This window comes from Lolium perenne, chromosome 1 (genome assembly GCF_019359855.2).
Source record: "Lolium perenne isolate Kyuss_39 chromosome 1, Kyuss_2.0, whole genome shotgun sequence".
In the NCBI taxonomy this organism is placed as follows: Eukaryota; Viridiplantae; Streptophyta; class Magnoliopsida; order Poales; family Poaceae; genus Lolium; species Lolium perenne.
The window spans coordinates 130,144,843-130,159,741 of NC_067244.2; the positions used below are offsets into that span (position 1 = coordinate 130,144,843).

The following is a 14,899-nucleotide window of genomic DNA, read 5'->3' on the forward strand; positions in this document are numbered from 1 at the left end:
ATATTCAAACAGGGAAGCGCCATTGTGTTGGCTTTCTTATTCAGATTGTCATTTTGTTTCCCACTAGCAGCTGAACCATAGGTCATGGTCTCCACTCTCCAGCCCGTGATCTGGATGAATCACACAATACAGATTACCATGGTTCAGAAATAGCAGTGTCATCAATAATGCAGTTAGTTGCTGTTCAAAACAGTATTAAGGGCGTCATATGTGAGAATTAAAGATTACCACTATGCTTCCTTGATATGGAAAATATTATCACTATGCTTCTTGATATGGAACATATTACTGTCAAGTTCAGAGACTGCCTTTGTTTAGACTCTCTACTACTACTATTATATCTTTGCTGGGAAGTAGACGGCTGGAATGTGCAAGTGTTGTTGCACACATTGCAATCCAAGCAAGTTTGCATCGTTGGGAATAATTACCTAACCCTTCATTGATGGGAACGCATAGAAATTTCTACCTTTAAAGAATAACTAAGAAAGTCAAGCTAAATGATAAGGCAGCCATTTTCTTCGCTTAACTGGAGAAGAAGTTGCAATAACCTCGTCCTTATTTTGCAAATCCATGTACACTTGAAAGCTAAGACATAAAGCCTTCTGAAATCCATATACACTTGAAAGCTAAGACATGAAGCCTTTTGAAACTCACAATGAAGGTTTGGATGCAAAATAGCAAGCTGAACAAACCCTTGAAGAAAACTCTCATACTCTTGGAAGCTAAGCATCCATTGTTTTTGGGATAACATCTCATACCAATTGGCAGTAAAAAACATGTGTTCACATCAATGTATCTAACATGCGTCTTTTCTGTAATATAGCAACATAACTGAAGACGTGCATAGTGTACCTTTTCCACATATACTCCACACAATGTGAACAGTAAAAGACGCTGAATCAATATGTGTCAAGCAAGGTGACTGAGAAAGCTACAGTTCATTTCGAGTTTCTGCCTTCAGGGCTACAAGACTGTCACTGCTCTTCTATTTAAGAATACTTTAAACATATACCGATGATCCAGGGGAAATTTTTCCCCAGACTACACACATATATTGTGTGCTTGTGACGGACATACTTGTGAAGTGCATATTATCATGTCATGTGAGTGAAGCGACATTTGAGTAAAATAACACTTTCTGTGTTGACTAAATAGCTGAGAGCTTCCACAACGCGATGCTTAATAGTTGGCGCCAGGATCAAAATCCAGTTCGATTGGCAGTTGTGACCTCCAATCCTGGGCGCCTGGCGAATTTTTTTTTCACCCGGCGCTAATCTGTTTCCTTATCTCGCGGACTGAAATTCTGGAGCGTCTGGGCACCAGCAACCAAGTATTGCAACCACCGATGCTTAGCTAAAAGAACTATTTGTGAGAATTGTTTTTATTACTTAAGCGCCTGTATAAACGGTGTGCATTGTGGATGCTCTAAGGCCTAATATTTTAAGTGTGAATCAGTTTCAACTCACAACTTAGAACATAAGTAATGAAAGAGTGCATGTTTTTAGGAGTTCACATTAATTGCGGATTTGAGCTTCCACTATGTCCTCTGAACCTGCAACATCCTCTTCCAAGCACAACAACACAATTGAAATTGGGAGGGAACATACATATAGTGCAAGATGAAGTTTGAATGAATATGTCAACATGAACATATACATAACACAAATAGACATCACCAAAATATAGGATGATTAGTGACTAGCATCATATTCAATGTTCGTGCAGCAATGGAACCAGAACCAAAATATGAAATTCTTATGCCATTAGAAATGATCAAACTAGTCCTACTTAGTGTCTTACTTGCAACAACAATGTGCCTTGAAATGAGGAGGAAATAGTCTGATAAGTTAGGAAGCATGCAGACAGATCCTTAACATTGCTGGTAGGGAATGTGGTAGATAGGATACCTGAATTTAGTAGTATTGTATGTGAGAGATCATCACAGAGAACAAAATGGAAAGCCGAGAAAAAGATCTCTGAACTATGAAACTGAGTACGCGCACATGTTGAGAGCAACTGCTTGCAACAAAGTGCTATAAGCAGGAAAAATAGAACATACATGCAAGAATGAAATACTTTTTGTGAAGGAACTCCTACGGTATGTAATTGTTTGTCTGCCAAAAATTTCCTTACTCTAAAGAAGAAAAGTAAAGGCTCCAAGTTCTGATCGTGACAAGCAAGTGACATCCAACTAGCTGGTGGCAGTTCGACACTCTTCAGGGATGTCAACCCAGGAAAGCCTGAGGAAAATTATATACCTAGCGAAAGCAAACAATCAAAGAAGAGAAATACACAAACACAACACGACAGGGATAAGCTACTAACAGAGGACACAGAAGTTCACCTTATCCGTGAGAGGGATCCTTCCATAAGGAGAGGAAACTTCCAAGAACTCAAAATTTCCATAAAACTCCCATTCCGAGAGGGCAAACCAGGAAGGTAGGGGCTCCATATGAATTGAATGAGGGACTACGGGTGTGCGATCTCATTGAACTAGACACTGCGCAAAGGGACGAGCAGACGACACAACATGCTTGGCCTGGCGGATATGCGTGATATTCTGCCTATTCTTATCAAGCGTGGTATAGAGGATACAGTTGTGTGGCACTTCGATAAGAAGAGATTCTTCTCGGTTAAATCAGCTTACGGAACTCCCATCTTAGCAGAGATGCTAGTACCTCTCTGATCCAGGAGAACGCCTACCTTTGTGGAATGAGTTCTGGTAAATGCTCTCAACTCTAGCAGTCATGAACTGTCCGATATTGGTGTGCTTCTTCACGAGATCAGAAGCAACTGCATTGCCTCGTTTGAAGCCTATTTTCAGTTCTGCTGGCGAGAGAGTCGTGCACTACGTATTTGATTTAGTTGCCAGGGAAACTGCTGAGCACTCTGGTTAATGGAATCACGATTTCCATGTAAAAAAAACTGAGCTGTCCCTACAGTTCTACTAGTTCCACACAACTGGAAAAGCACTTTCATCCTGGACACAAATCTCTCTTTCTAGGCCAGTTGAGTTTAACAGAAAATAGGACACTGGAAAAGCAGTTAATCCTGGACACAAGTCTCTATTTCTACGCCAGTACACAAGGCAAGACAGCAAGCTACAATATGCCAGACCAGTTGAGTTTTACAGAAAATAGGACACTGAGGCAAGACAGGAAAGCTACAATATGCCAACCACAACAGCTGGATATCAGATTAGTACCAAAACTTCTGTACACATTAGTTACATCTTCAGCCAAGAAACACAAAACCATTTCAAGTCCTGATACAGTTGTTATGGGCTGTAATCAAGCCGTATAAATCTATCCCGCGGATGTTAAAGACTCTTCTTTACGAGGGCGATACACGGTAGACGTTTTGCATTCCTTGGGGTTCTCTCCGGAGCAATTAGAAACTCACATAGGGTGAGTAATGAAGTAGTTGAAGTCATGGTGTCGGACTCCAAGCTGCTTAAGCCAGGAGTCTGCTGCGCTGAAGAGGGAGACCATCCTCTTATGATCTCCTGTCCTGGGGTTGGTCCACAGTGACCCTTGTATCTTGTTTGCTGCGAGTCCAAATGGGGAAAGCGATACTGTGTTGGCTTTCTTGTCCAGATGGTCATTTTGCTTCCCACTGGCAGCTGAACCATATGTCATGGTCTCCAGCACGTGATCTGTGGATGAATCACAGAATACAGATTACCACGGTGCAGAAACAGCAATGCTGTAATCAATAAAAATGCTGCTAGTTTCTAATAGGGCGTTATCGTGGCAGATGTTATTGAAGACTACAATACCTTAGTATGCTTCTTAATATGCAGATGAATGTCAAGCCCAAAGAGCTGGCTTGGTTTAGACTCTCTACTACTATTATATCTTTGCTGGGAAGTGGACGGCTGGAGTGTATAAGTGCTATTGCACACATTGCAATCCAAGCAAGTTTGCAGCTGCACCACTGTTGAATAAGTAACCATTCCTTCATGGTAAAGCGTAGAAATTTCTATCCTTAAAGAAAAACTACGGATCTAAGAATGACTAATCAAGTCAAGGTATATAACAACCAACGTAGTCACTTTCTTCGCTTAACTGGCTGCAACCACCTCTTCCTCCTTTCAAAAATCCCTATAATACACTTGAAAGCTAAGGCATGGAGCCTTTTGAAATGGACGATGAAGGTTTGGATGCAAAATAGCAAGCTCAACAAACCCTGGAAGAAAACTCTCATACTCTTCGAAGCTAAGCATCAATTGATTCTGGGAAAACATCTTATACAAATTGGCAGTAAAAAAAATTGTTGACATCAATGTATCTAACAAGCATCTTTTCTGTAGTATAGCAACATAACTGAAGACGTTATGCAGTGTGCCTTTTCCATATATACTCCACATAATGTGAAAACTAAGAAACACTCAATCAATCTGTCTAAGGCAAGGTCACTGAGAAAGCTACAGTTCGTTTCGAGATACTTCCATCAAGGGCTACCAGACTATCACTCCTCTTCTATTTAAGAATAGTTTAAACATACACCGATGATCCAGGGAAAACTTTTCCCAGAGTACGCACACATATTGTGTGCTTGTGACCGACATACTTCTGCAGTGCATATTATCACGTCATGTGACTGAAGCAACGTTTGAGTAAATTAGCAGTTTCTGCATTGACTAAATAGCTAAGGCCTAATATTTTAAGTGTGAATCAGTTCCAACTCACAACTTAGAACAGAAGCAGTGAAAGAGTGCATGTTTTTAGGTGGAGCTGTCATTATGTCCCCTGACCTCGCGACATCCACTTCCAAGCACAACAACTCGAGTGAAATCAGGAGAGACCATACACATAGTAGAAGATGAAGTTTGAATCAATGTCTACAGGGACAACTAAAAAACACAAACAGAAATCACCCAAATGTCGGATGACTAGTGACTAGCAATCCTAGTCAATGTTCATGCAGCGACGGCACAGAGTACTATGGAAATTATGAAATTCTCGTGCCATTGGAGATGATCAAATCGGTCCTAATTAATGCTTACATGCAACAGTAACGTACCTTGAAATGCCGAAGAAATGGTGTGGTAAGTTAGGAAGCATGCAGACAAATCCTTGACATTCCGTTGGTAGGGAATGTGGTAGATAGGATACCTAAATATAGTAAGTGATAATGGTGAGAACAATCATCACCAAAACAAAATGTGTAACTGAGAAAGCATTTCTGAACATAGAAACAGCACATACTACTTGGACAGAAAGGATAAAATCAGCACATATTAAAATGAGCATAAGCACTTGAGGTGACTATTAAACTGATTAGCAGCAAAGTTGAGCATGACAGCTTGCAATCCCGCATTATAAGCAAATAAGATAAAACTGCCACGCAAGAATGATATCCACGAAGAATTCCTACACGATGTAACTGTTCGTCTGCCGAGAATTTCCTTGTTGTAAAGAAGAAAAGCAAAGGCTGCAGGTTTTGATCATACCAGGCAACAGACATCCAGCTGGCGGGCGACAGGTCAACGCTCCTGAGCGATGTCAACCCCGGAAAGCCCTGGGATAGTTCATATACCTAGCGAAAGCAAAACAATCTTAGAACCCATAGAGATGCACGGCATGACCAGGATAAGCTACAAGCAGAGAGGACATAGAAACTCACCTTATCCATGAGCGGGATCCTCCCATAAGGAGAGCAAACCTCAAAGAACTCAAAGTAGAGGTGGCCAGGCCGCCTCCTGTTGCCGGCCACGACGTCGCAGTTAAACGAGTCATCGGACGTGGAGCTCCAGGACCTGGACATCTTCTCGTTGTCCTCGTCGTCGCTCCAGAAGTCGGCGCCGTAATCCTCCGCAAAGCCCCTACAGTCAACAACAACAGGAAAACTGGCCTGGTTCAGTATACATCCAGAAATCAACACGATGTCAAAATTTCAGCTCAGAAGAATGGACATTTTGCAACGGACCTGGAGGGAGTGAGGACTTTGTTGGTGTAGAGCTGTATGCCGGACAGGTAGGGCACGTAGTACTGGACGACCTTGTCGCCCCCGTGGAGCTGCACCGTGGCCCCGGCCCCGTACGCGCTCCACTCGTAGTACTGGTCCCAGAGGTCGGCGAGGTTGAAGTACTCGGCGGCGTCGGCGTCCGCGGCTTGGTGGTGGTGCCAGGCGTCCGTCGTCGACGACCGGCCGTTCGCCGCCTGGATGGAAAGGAGGGGCGAGTCTCGCTGTCAGAATCAGATGAAGACGTGGTGACAAGCATGCGTCGCCTACCTAGCTAGCTGCTTCCATGAAACTGGAGGGTGTCTATTAATTGAAACAGGTACAGTTGAGGGATTTGACAGGCCGAGGGGGGGAATTTATGTCCGCAACCGTCAGCAGCGCAGATGCATACTCGTCCTAATTAGGCAGGGGTGAGAAGAGGAGGAAGAAGAAGAAGAAGAAGAAGAAAAAAGTACAGTAGAATTTCGTGGCACTGGTGGTAGTGGGGGTAGACTGTGGAAGTGAACAAGGGAAAGGAATCCATCCGGCAGATGGAAGGTACCATTATTGGGCATGTCCCGTTCCCGTCCGTGGCTGAACTGAACTGAAGGAGCGAGCGGTAATTCAGTCGGGCGGCAGAGCAGAGAGACGCGAGCGATCGATGCAGGCAGGCAAATGAACAAACGAGTAATGACTAGTAGTTGTAAAACTCCCGGCGGGGACGGCATGGATCGGGGGAGATATGAGGTGTGGCCGTGTGAGGCAGCATGTATGTCGGTCTCACCTTGGGGAGAATGTGCGTTTGGACGGAGGGGGTGGTACAGTCGAGGAAGCGCTGCAGGTTGGACGGCGGCCGGCCGTCCTCCACCCTGTGCCCGCCCATGGCGCCGCCGCCGCCGCCGCTGATCTCGTCCTCCTCCTCCTCGGGCTCTACGCAGCTCCCGGAAACGGCCGCTCGCGGCAGGAATCCGAATCAGTCCGGGCGAAGAAGCCGAGCAGGCAAGTTAGAAAGAAGATTAATCCGAATGAATCTTGGCGGCGCGGCGCAGGAAGTTTAGGAGTGGTGCTGGGATTGGAGAGAGGAGGGGGGGGAGATTGTGGGCTGTGTGGAGGACTGGAGGGAGGGGGGAAGATTGTGGCTTTATTCGCCGGGGCGAGGAGGAGGAGGAGCAGCCGCGGGGCGGGGTACGAAACCGGCTACGGTTTGCTTTGCTCTCTCTCGCAGTCTACCTCCTCTTGGCTTTGTCGCGCTCCGAGGCAAACGCTTTCCTTCCTCGCTCGCGGTCTCATCTCATCCCCACGTCAACCCCCCGAGCCGGGGTAGGGCCGTAGGGGCGGCGGAGGCCCCGTAGCTTCCCCGGACCCATCACATTCTCCAAATTCCGTTCACTTATCAACCGAAAAAATTCACCGGAAAACCGTGCCGCGAAACGCGCCGTGAAAACTACATATTCTGGAGACGAAACTGCGAATACGACGTCTTCGTCATCTTCTACTACTCTTCTTCTTGAACCGGCCGTTGGGATCCGATAGCCCGCGAGGCGAGCCCGCAGAACCTGACCGCCATTTTTTCAGTTAAATACTGCTATCCAGCTTTGACCCCCGTCACGGCTCCGGGCCCACCAACACTTCAACCCCTGCTCCTCTCGATGTACAAAACCTTAAAAACGGCGGAGGAAAAGGCACACTCCACGCAACATAACTCAGCTCGTTTCGTGAGCCTTACCGCCACCCGTGGGGATGAAAAGCTGCTTGCCTTTTTTTGTTTTGCAGCTTGCAGTAAGCAATGGCTTTGCTCTTCTTTCTTAGTATATATCTGGTTCGAACGTTCGATTTTGCGATAATACTCTTTTTTTTGTTTCATCTCGTCGATAGGGTTGCAAACCGGATATCCCGCCAATCCGCGCGTACCTAGGTATATCGAAATTTCAATACGTGACAAAATCACACTATATTAAATTTTGAGGGACACCTATATGCGGGTTTACGTGGGCTCCTGCTTTGTAGCCCCCCTAGATGCGAAGGACTAGAAAATATCTATTTGCGCAAGCCGGAGGGAAAGGCGACACGTACGTAAAGCCATGCCAAATATGCGACCATGGCCGATGCGATAATACTCACCTCATCTTTACAAGCCCGTGGAAATGGAAAGTCGCTTGGACTTTTTTTTGCTACTAATTGCGATGGATTTGCTCTTTCTTATCATCGGTCTGCTTGTCCATTTGCTCTACTCTTTTTAGCTGGGATCGATTTTGCCATGCATTGCTATTCTATATTCAGTTAAGCTTTTGCATGGATTGTGCACATGCCCAAACAAGCTCACGTACAGGGGAACAAAGATATGTATCGTGTTGCTTTGCTCTTGTATATGCCCTTTGGCAGAGAGGGTTGGATGCTGCTATAGCTTCTTCCCCTTTTTCTTAAATGGGGTTGTAAAGAAAAAAATATCTGTGAAGGCAAGCCGGGGAAAGGTATGTAAAGCCACGCCAAATTCGCTATGGGTCGATGCGATAATGCTCGGCTCATTTTCGTGAGCCCATGGAAATGAAAAGGTTGCATGGCTTTTTCGGTACCAATTGCGATGGATTCGATCCATTTCGTGCACTCTTTCTAGCTGGGGATGTCGTACACTTTTCTTACGTATTATTTCTCGATATTCAGTTAAGCTTTTGGTTGGAGCGTGTGCATGCCCAAACAAGCTCCCGTACATAAACGAAGATAAGCATTCTGTTGCTTTGCCCTTTGGCAGGGATGGGATGTTGGTAGCGTCCTGCTTTTTCTTCTCCACGCCATAGTAGCTGCTTTTCAAAATCTGTTAAAAAAGGAAACAAATTGATATGGGTTGGATAGGGCAGATATAAATCGTCATAATGATAAGATATGCTGTGGAAAAGTTTCTTGCATATGGTAGACACCGGTGGAATATATTGGATAGGGTAGAGATGGTTCTTAAATAAATTGGTGGGATTGTTGTTGGTCTTTGGTCAAAATAAGTACAGAATACTACATAATAAAACTCGTAAACAAAATACATACCACATGTCATTTTGCTAAGCAAGCATATTCCTTCTGAATAACAACAAGCATATCCCCGTAGCCCTCACACCCATCATGTTTTGTGAGGTTCAAAATCCAAGTTTCGTTCATATATCAACCAAATTACCAAAGTACACTAGAAAAAAAATGTAAGACTTGACCAGGATCAGTATATATTGCTTTCCAGCTTTGACCCTCTTCCAGTCTTGTCACACCTCCGGGCCCAGCCGCTACACATAAGCAAAGCCACGAACCGTTCAACTCATACAGTGAAGGAATCCTTTTCTTTTTCATATAAAAAAATCTTTCGATAGTGGAGCAAAAGGACAGGGCGTAAAGCCACGCCAATTTGCTATAGTACTCTGCTCATTTTCGTGAGCCCGTGGAAATGAAAACTTGCCTGGCTTGGATTTGCTCTTTCTTATGTGGACAAGTTCAAGTTACAAAAAAACAAAAGATAAGTTTGAAGCTCTCTAGGTAGCGTCCTGCCATCTACTCTCCAAGCCGTATTAGCTGAAGCACAAAATCCGTTCTAAAAAGAAAAGAAAAAATGATGCATTGGATAGGGCACATGTTGTCGTAATGACAAGATATAATGTGGATATCATTTCTCACATACGGCAGAGATGGTTGGAATATATACAATGGATAGGCTAGAGATGTTTCTTAAGGAAATCGGTACAACATCCACTTTGCGGGCCTTTGGGTATTTTTATTGTTGGTATTTCTTTGTCTGATGTGCACTTAAGAATCATATTAAATTGACATTGCATTGGTCAAAACGATATACCCTCTATCCTAAATTAATTGACTCAGTTATGTCTAGATACACCTCTATCTAGACACTAAAACGTGTCTAGATAATGCATATATAGATAAAGTTGAGGCAACTAATTTGAAATGAAGGGATTACATTGACATGGCGTTTTTGCACCCGGGTGCATATGCTCCTGATTTTTTAATGCATTTTTAAACCCCTTTCAAAATGTCAAAAAAAGTTGGCAAAAAATGTCTCAAGTACATATTGATGTTCTATGTCCTTGGAAAGTCGTTTCATGACAAACTGATATCTTTGGTGTCATATGTAAAAAAGATAAAATTTGGTGCCAAGAAATGGCTATCAGCGAGACATTTCTTTATCTTTTTACACAAGACGCAAAATAAGTCGATTATCTACGAAACTTGGTGTGTACATAGAATGTCAAACAAAATTGGAATTTTTTGACACTTTAAAATAATTTGTACGGTGGCAGGAGCATATGCACATGGGATCAAATATGCATTTCCGGGATTACATGCCTTTTTCTATTAAACGAAGCATATTCCCCATCACTTTGTGGGTTTTTCTTATCCAAGCCGTTTTAGTTGAAGCTCAAAATCCTTTTAAAAAGGAATTTAATTGATGGTTTGGATAGGGCAGATATATTGTCATGATGATATTAGATATGATATGGATCAGTGGATATAGTTTCTTGCATACGGTAGAGTTTTTTTTTTTTTTTTGAATGTGCAAACGGTAGAGTTGGGTGCAATATATTGGATAGGGTAGAGATGGTTCTTAAATAAATTGGTGGAATTGTCAGTCTTTGGTCAAAAAATATGTATATATAGAAACTCAGCTCGTCAAAAGATAATACAGGCTACATGTCTTTTTGCTAAACAAGCATATTCCTTCTGAATACGCTTTGCGATTCCTGCACTGTATAACCGGGTACGTATGACCCAGCACCCACGGGCCAGTTCACGTAGGATGCCACCGAGGATGCCAGGAAATTGACCTGGCAAGATGAACATCGATATGCTTCACAAAATGTCCAAAACCATTAGCTGTACTGGCCATAATTCCGATGGAAATCTCTTGGTCAGATGGTTAGGTTTCGCATCGCATGTGTTCTTGGTCCCCACACTGGACTCTCCAAGGCTGGCTACCGAGCTGGAGCTTCAGAACTGTCCAAAAACGCCCCAATTAGTCTTGTCTTGTCTGAAGAATGAAGAATAGCCATTTCTAATACTACACCGGTTTCAGCTGTTACTGTTATTGCCCACCCAGTTCGATCCTTCCGGCTTTGGACTTTTGGAGTGATGTGATGGGGAAGGGTATCTTCATCTGGGAACGCTTGTTTCGATCTTTTGGGGAAAGCATTTGATCCTGAATTCCCTGTGGCCTGCCTGCCTACAATGGAGATGCTGTCCACAATAATTAGTGTGGTAGCGGTGTATGTAGTATCTTTATTCGCATGCCTTGCCTGTTGTGTTCTTCCTCCATCCCTAGCCTCTCGCTCCCTGATGCTTTTCTGGCCATTCCCTTTCTGTCAAAGCTTCCATGGAGACGGAGATGGTGTCGGCCATTAGCCAAGAAGAAGAACCACGGATCCGTCTTTGATTAGCTACCATGTCGGTAACATTATTTTCATGAGCACGCCATCAGCAAAAATAGTCACTTGATTAATTGAACTATTTCTGCGATCAAATCACCCAAATTAAGGACGGATATTAGTCTTCCGAACATCCATTATTTTGCCTAACTTGCTTCTAGTAGAACGTTACCATTATCCATTACATATCCACTGCGATCCATAGATATTGACTTCCTCACCTGGCCATCTTGGAATTCCACGCCCCTTGACAGCAAGCACTGCTTAAACAAAGTACCAGTGCTCCACAGAATTGACCGGCACGAGCATGTGGTTAATTAGGCGGCTCGATGGTACTACTAGCAATTAAACCAGCAAGTGGGCTGCTGCCATGCCATGGTCAGATGGTCAAGATCTCCCAATTCCCAACTGTAATAGGAGTAATAGAAGATTATGTGGAAACCAGACTTTGCCCGCTCGCGATAGCGTGTCCTCGTCATCGCAAGTGGTGTGTATTGACAGTAGATCGTCGATCTCATATCGTGGTTGTCCATGTCAATGCGGCTGTGTGGTCAGGCTTTTTCTCCACATGCTACTGATACTTGGAGAGTATTACAAGGACCTCCCTCGATGAGCATATGTGAGACTCTGGCTCTGATCTTGAAGAATTTTGGATGCTTCTTGTCTCAAATTAGAAACATTTAATTGGTATTAGTGGGCGATGATTGTGCACAGTGGTAGCTCGGCTCTAGGTTTAATGATTGTGTGTTTTAGATATGTTTGGAGGAGAACAGCCCGTGACACGCTTTCTGGGTGATAGATGGATCAATGGACAGGGAGCGAGGGCCAGGGCCGGTCCATAGATTTTGAGGGCCCTAGGGCGAACCGACACCAATGACCCTTTGTTCATAGTGGCTAAGCTTTTCTAGGGCAGGGGGCAATGGCCCCCCTACTCTGAAAAAATCCTTAAAGATATCCATTTATGTTAAATTTATATATCTTACTTAAAGTTTAAGCATGATTGGTGTTTTAGGTTCCTTAACAATCTCAGTCAAGCTTCACCAGTTGGTCACACACACAAAAATTAAAAAAAATATTATTCAACAAGATAAATATTAAGGTAATGCAATAACAAACTAAATAATAGTTACATTTGAAAGATCCATGCTCTTCAGAATATTGGTGAAGACATTTGAAACTATTTATTTCTATTGATCGCACGAACTATATACCATAATTCTTATTTCTACCAATAGCTACTTGTGTATATGTGTATTGTTTGCGAGAAATAGAAATAAATCAGAGGAAAAAATTATGAGGGCCAGTGTTGTTCTGCACATTTGAGAAGAAGTCGCAATATAGACACGTTAAGCTACAAGTTCAACCTTCTATATTTTCTAGAATTATTTCAAACTTTACTGCCTAAAAAGTATAAATATAAGTGTAGTAAGTGTGCAAACAAATCTTGGATTAGGGCCTTAACTGTTGAGGGCCCGGGGCGAGCGCCCCGCTGCCCCGCCCTATGGGCCGACCCTGGCGAGGGCGACCGCACCACGGAATGGCATACTGTAAAGGTATTTCTTAGAATAAATTGTGTGTCAGCCCTTGAGTTCCACGAGATACTCTAAAAAAAATGACATGACATATGTACATACGCATGCTATATTGAATCAAGGTGTCTCACAAAATAAAGACCAATTGTGGGTTGCATAGAAAAATAGGTTAAGCAAATTACGATATCTTTTTTCATAGTCACAAAAGGCCATATCCATGGGAAGCCCTTAGAGCTCAAGCTCAAATAATGGTCATAGTCACAAAAGGCCATACACTTCGTTATTTTTGTAAAAATAAAGTGTGTGAGTTTTGCTGTGAAAGCACACACGAAAAGTTGTACGATTTTCTGGAATTGACTATAATTTGCGTTTTCCTCGGAATTTTCGATATTGTATACATGCTACCAGATTGTAACATACGTGTGTACCTTTTGTTACCAAATAACGCGACAGATGTTGCAAGGTGTTTTTGGCCATTTACTACAAGTTTTGTGTGTTTGCTCGGATTTTGCGATGAAGCTTATGTGATTTTAAAATGCCACACACACGTCTTTTTTATTGTGATCGTTTGTGATTTTTGTTGAAATAGTTAGTATTTTTTGCAAATAAATTTGCAGCGATTTTTTCCAATAACCACGGCGCAAATACATGTTTTTTTTGTTGTAGTAATTTGTATTTTTTTTTGTTTCAATTCAATCTGTATTAAAAAAATCGTTGTTTAAGCACTATTTTGAAGCATTACTTTTTAAAATATTCAGGTGATTGTTGCAACAATATTTTGTGGTCACCAAATGGGTTACAAATTAGGGCAGCTCATTGCCCAAAACACATGGTCCCGATGAGCTACACCTACACGCAATGCTGCTAACACATCAAAAGCCTTGCTACATCCCCTCGAGGTGTACATTACACACACTTACCAAGACTTTGCTTCATATCACAGAGGAGAATACCCAGTGGCCCAGGTTGTATCTCTATAATGACATCACATTCTTCAAGTTAATGCGATCAGTCTCGAAAGCAATCTTGACAACTCTCGGTTATAAGCGAGATCAATTGCATTGGCGAGGACCATAGCCTTGGCATGGAAGGCAATACTCTCTGCCCTAGTGGTAAATCATCATTGTTGTATATTGTTGTAAATAACGGGAAGGTCATGGCCAGAGAGATATAATCTTTCGTTTAGGGTGAGAAGGTTAGGACTGCACGTTAATTTCCAAAAAAAAAAAAAAAAGACAATGACCGGATTTGAGGCTTGTTCTGGTCGCTTGGATGGCAATTGTACAACACAAACAATGACTAAATTTGGCCTCCAAGTCGGCTGACTAGCCCAACATCGTCCTTATCGTTAGTTCTTGTTCAATCGAGTAATATTAGCATAGGTTACATGAGACGGTACAGGCCCATCCTGAAAATCATGTAAAACCCGAGTGGATTGTTTGGTATGCCGGTATTCGACATGGTTGAACCTAAGTAATCCTCACAGAAATCTGAGCTGCTACTGTATTCCAATTCACTACTCTTTTTTTGCGAAAATTACACTGATCATTTAATAATCATTAACAACAATACAAAGAGCTCCAAAAGTAATAAAAATAAAAATAGGTTATTGGCCCATCTAGCGATGACTACAAACATCAGTGCGAGCCAAATGCGCGCTACCATCATCGCTCTTCCATCACCGGGGTCAGGTAAAGCATGTTGTAGTAGATAGATGAAAAGTCATCGTGCTAAGGCGATAATTTACTGCAGAAAATTTAGAATTCTATGCAACAAAAATAATGAGAATATTTCGCCGAAACATAATTACTTACTTATGGCCTGCATAGGAAAGAAAAGTGTTTGGTACATAAGACCGTATATTTCAGTGAAAATCCTACAAATTCATATGATATACTAGTCGTACGTATTAGTGGCATGGTCCATGTTTTGTTCTTCCTTAATAAAAAGCTACTACTATATATATGATCGGGCTCCCTGAACCGACGGTGTGCACCGTGCTGACGCCGA

The 14,899-nt window shown here is 42.8% G+C and overlaps 1 protein-coding gene across 1 annotated transcript; it reads right to left on the reverse strand.

Moving 5' to 3' along the window:
• Positions 1–3,045: 3,045 nt before the first annotated feature.
• LOC127302058 (uncharacterized) lies at positions 3,046–7,115 on the reverse strand. Its single transcript, XM_051332409.2, has 6 exons — positions 6,731–7,115; positions 5,932–6,164; positions 5,629–5,827; positions 5,456–5,541; positions 5,026–5,117; positions 3,046–3,655 (listed from the first exon to the last, which is right to left on the reverse strand). The coding sequence occupies exons 1-6, from the start codon at positions 6,827–6,829 to the stop codon at positions 3,399–3,401; spliced, it is 966 nt and encodes a 321-aa protein (XP_051188369.1). The 5' UTR covers positions 6,830–7,115; the 3' UTR covers positions 3,046–3,398.
• Positions 7,116–14,899: the final 7,784 nt, after the last annotated feature.

Excerpts from the sequence above, each read along its gene's own strand:
- LOC127302058 (XM_051332409.2), bottom strand. The coding sequence starts at position 6,829 with ATGGGCGGGCACAGGGTGGAGGACGGCCGGCCGCCGTCCAACCTGCAG. Across the intron at positions 6,165-6,730 it reads AAACGCACATTCTCCCCAAG|GCGGCGAACGGCCGGTCGTC; the intron begins GTGAGACCGACA and ends CTTTCCATCCAG. Across the intron at positions 5,542-5,628 it reads GGATCCCGCTCATGGATAAG|GTATATGAACTATCCCAGGG; the intron begins GTGAGTTTCTAT and ends TGCTTTCGCTAG.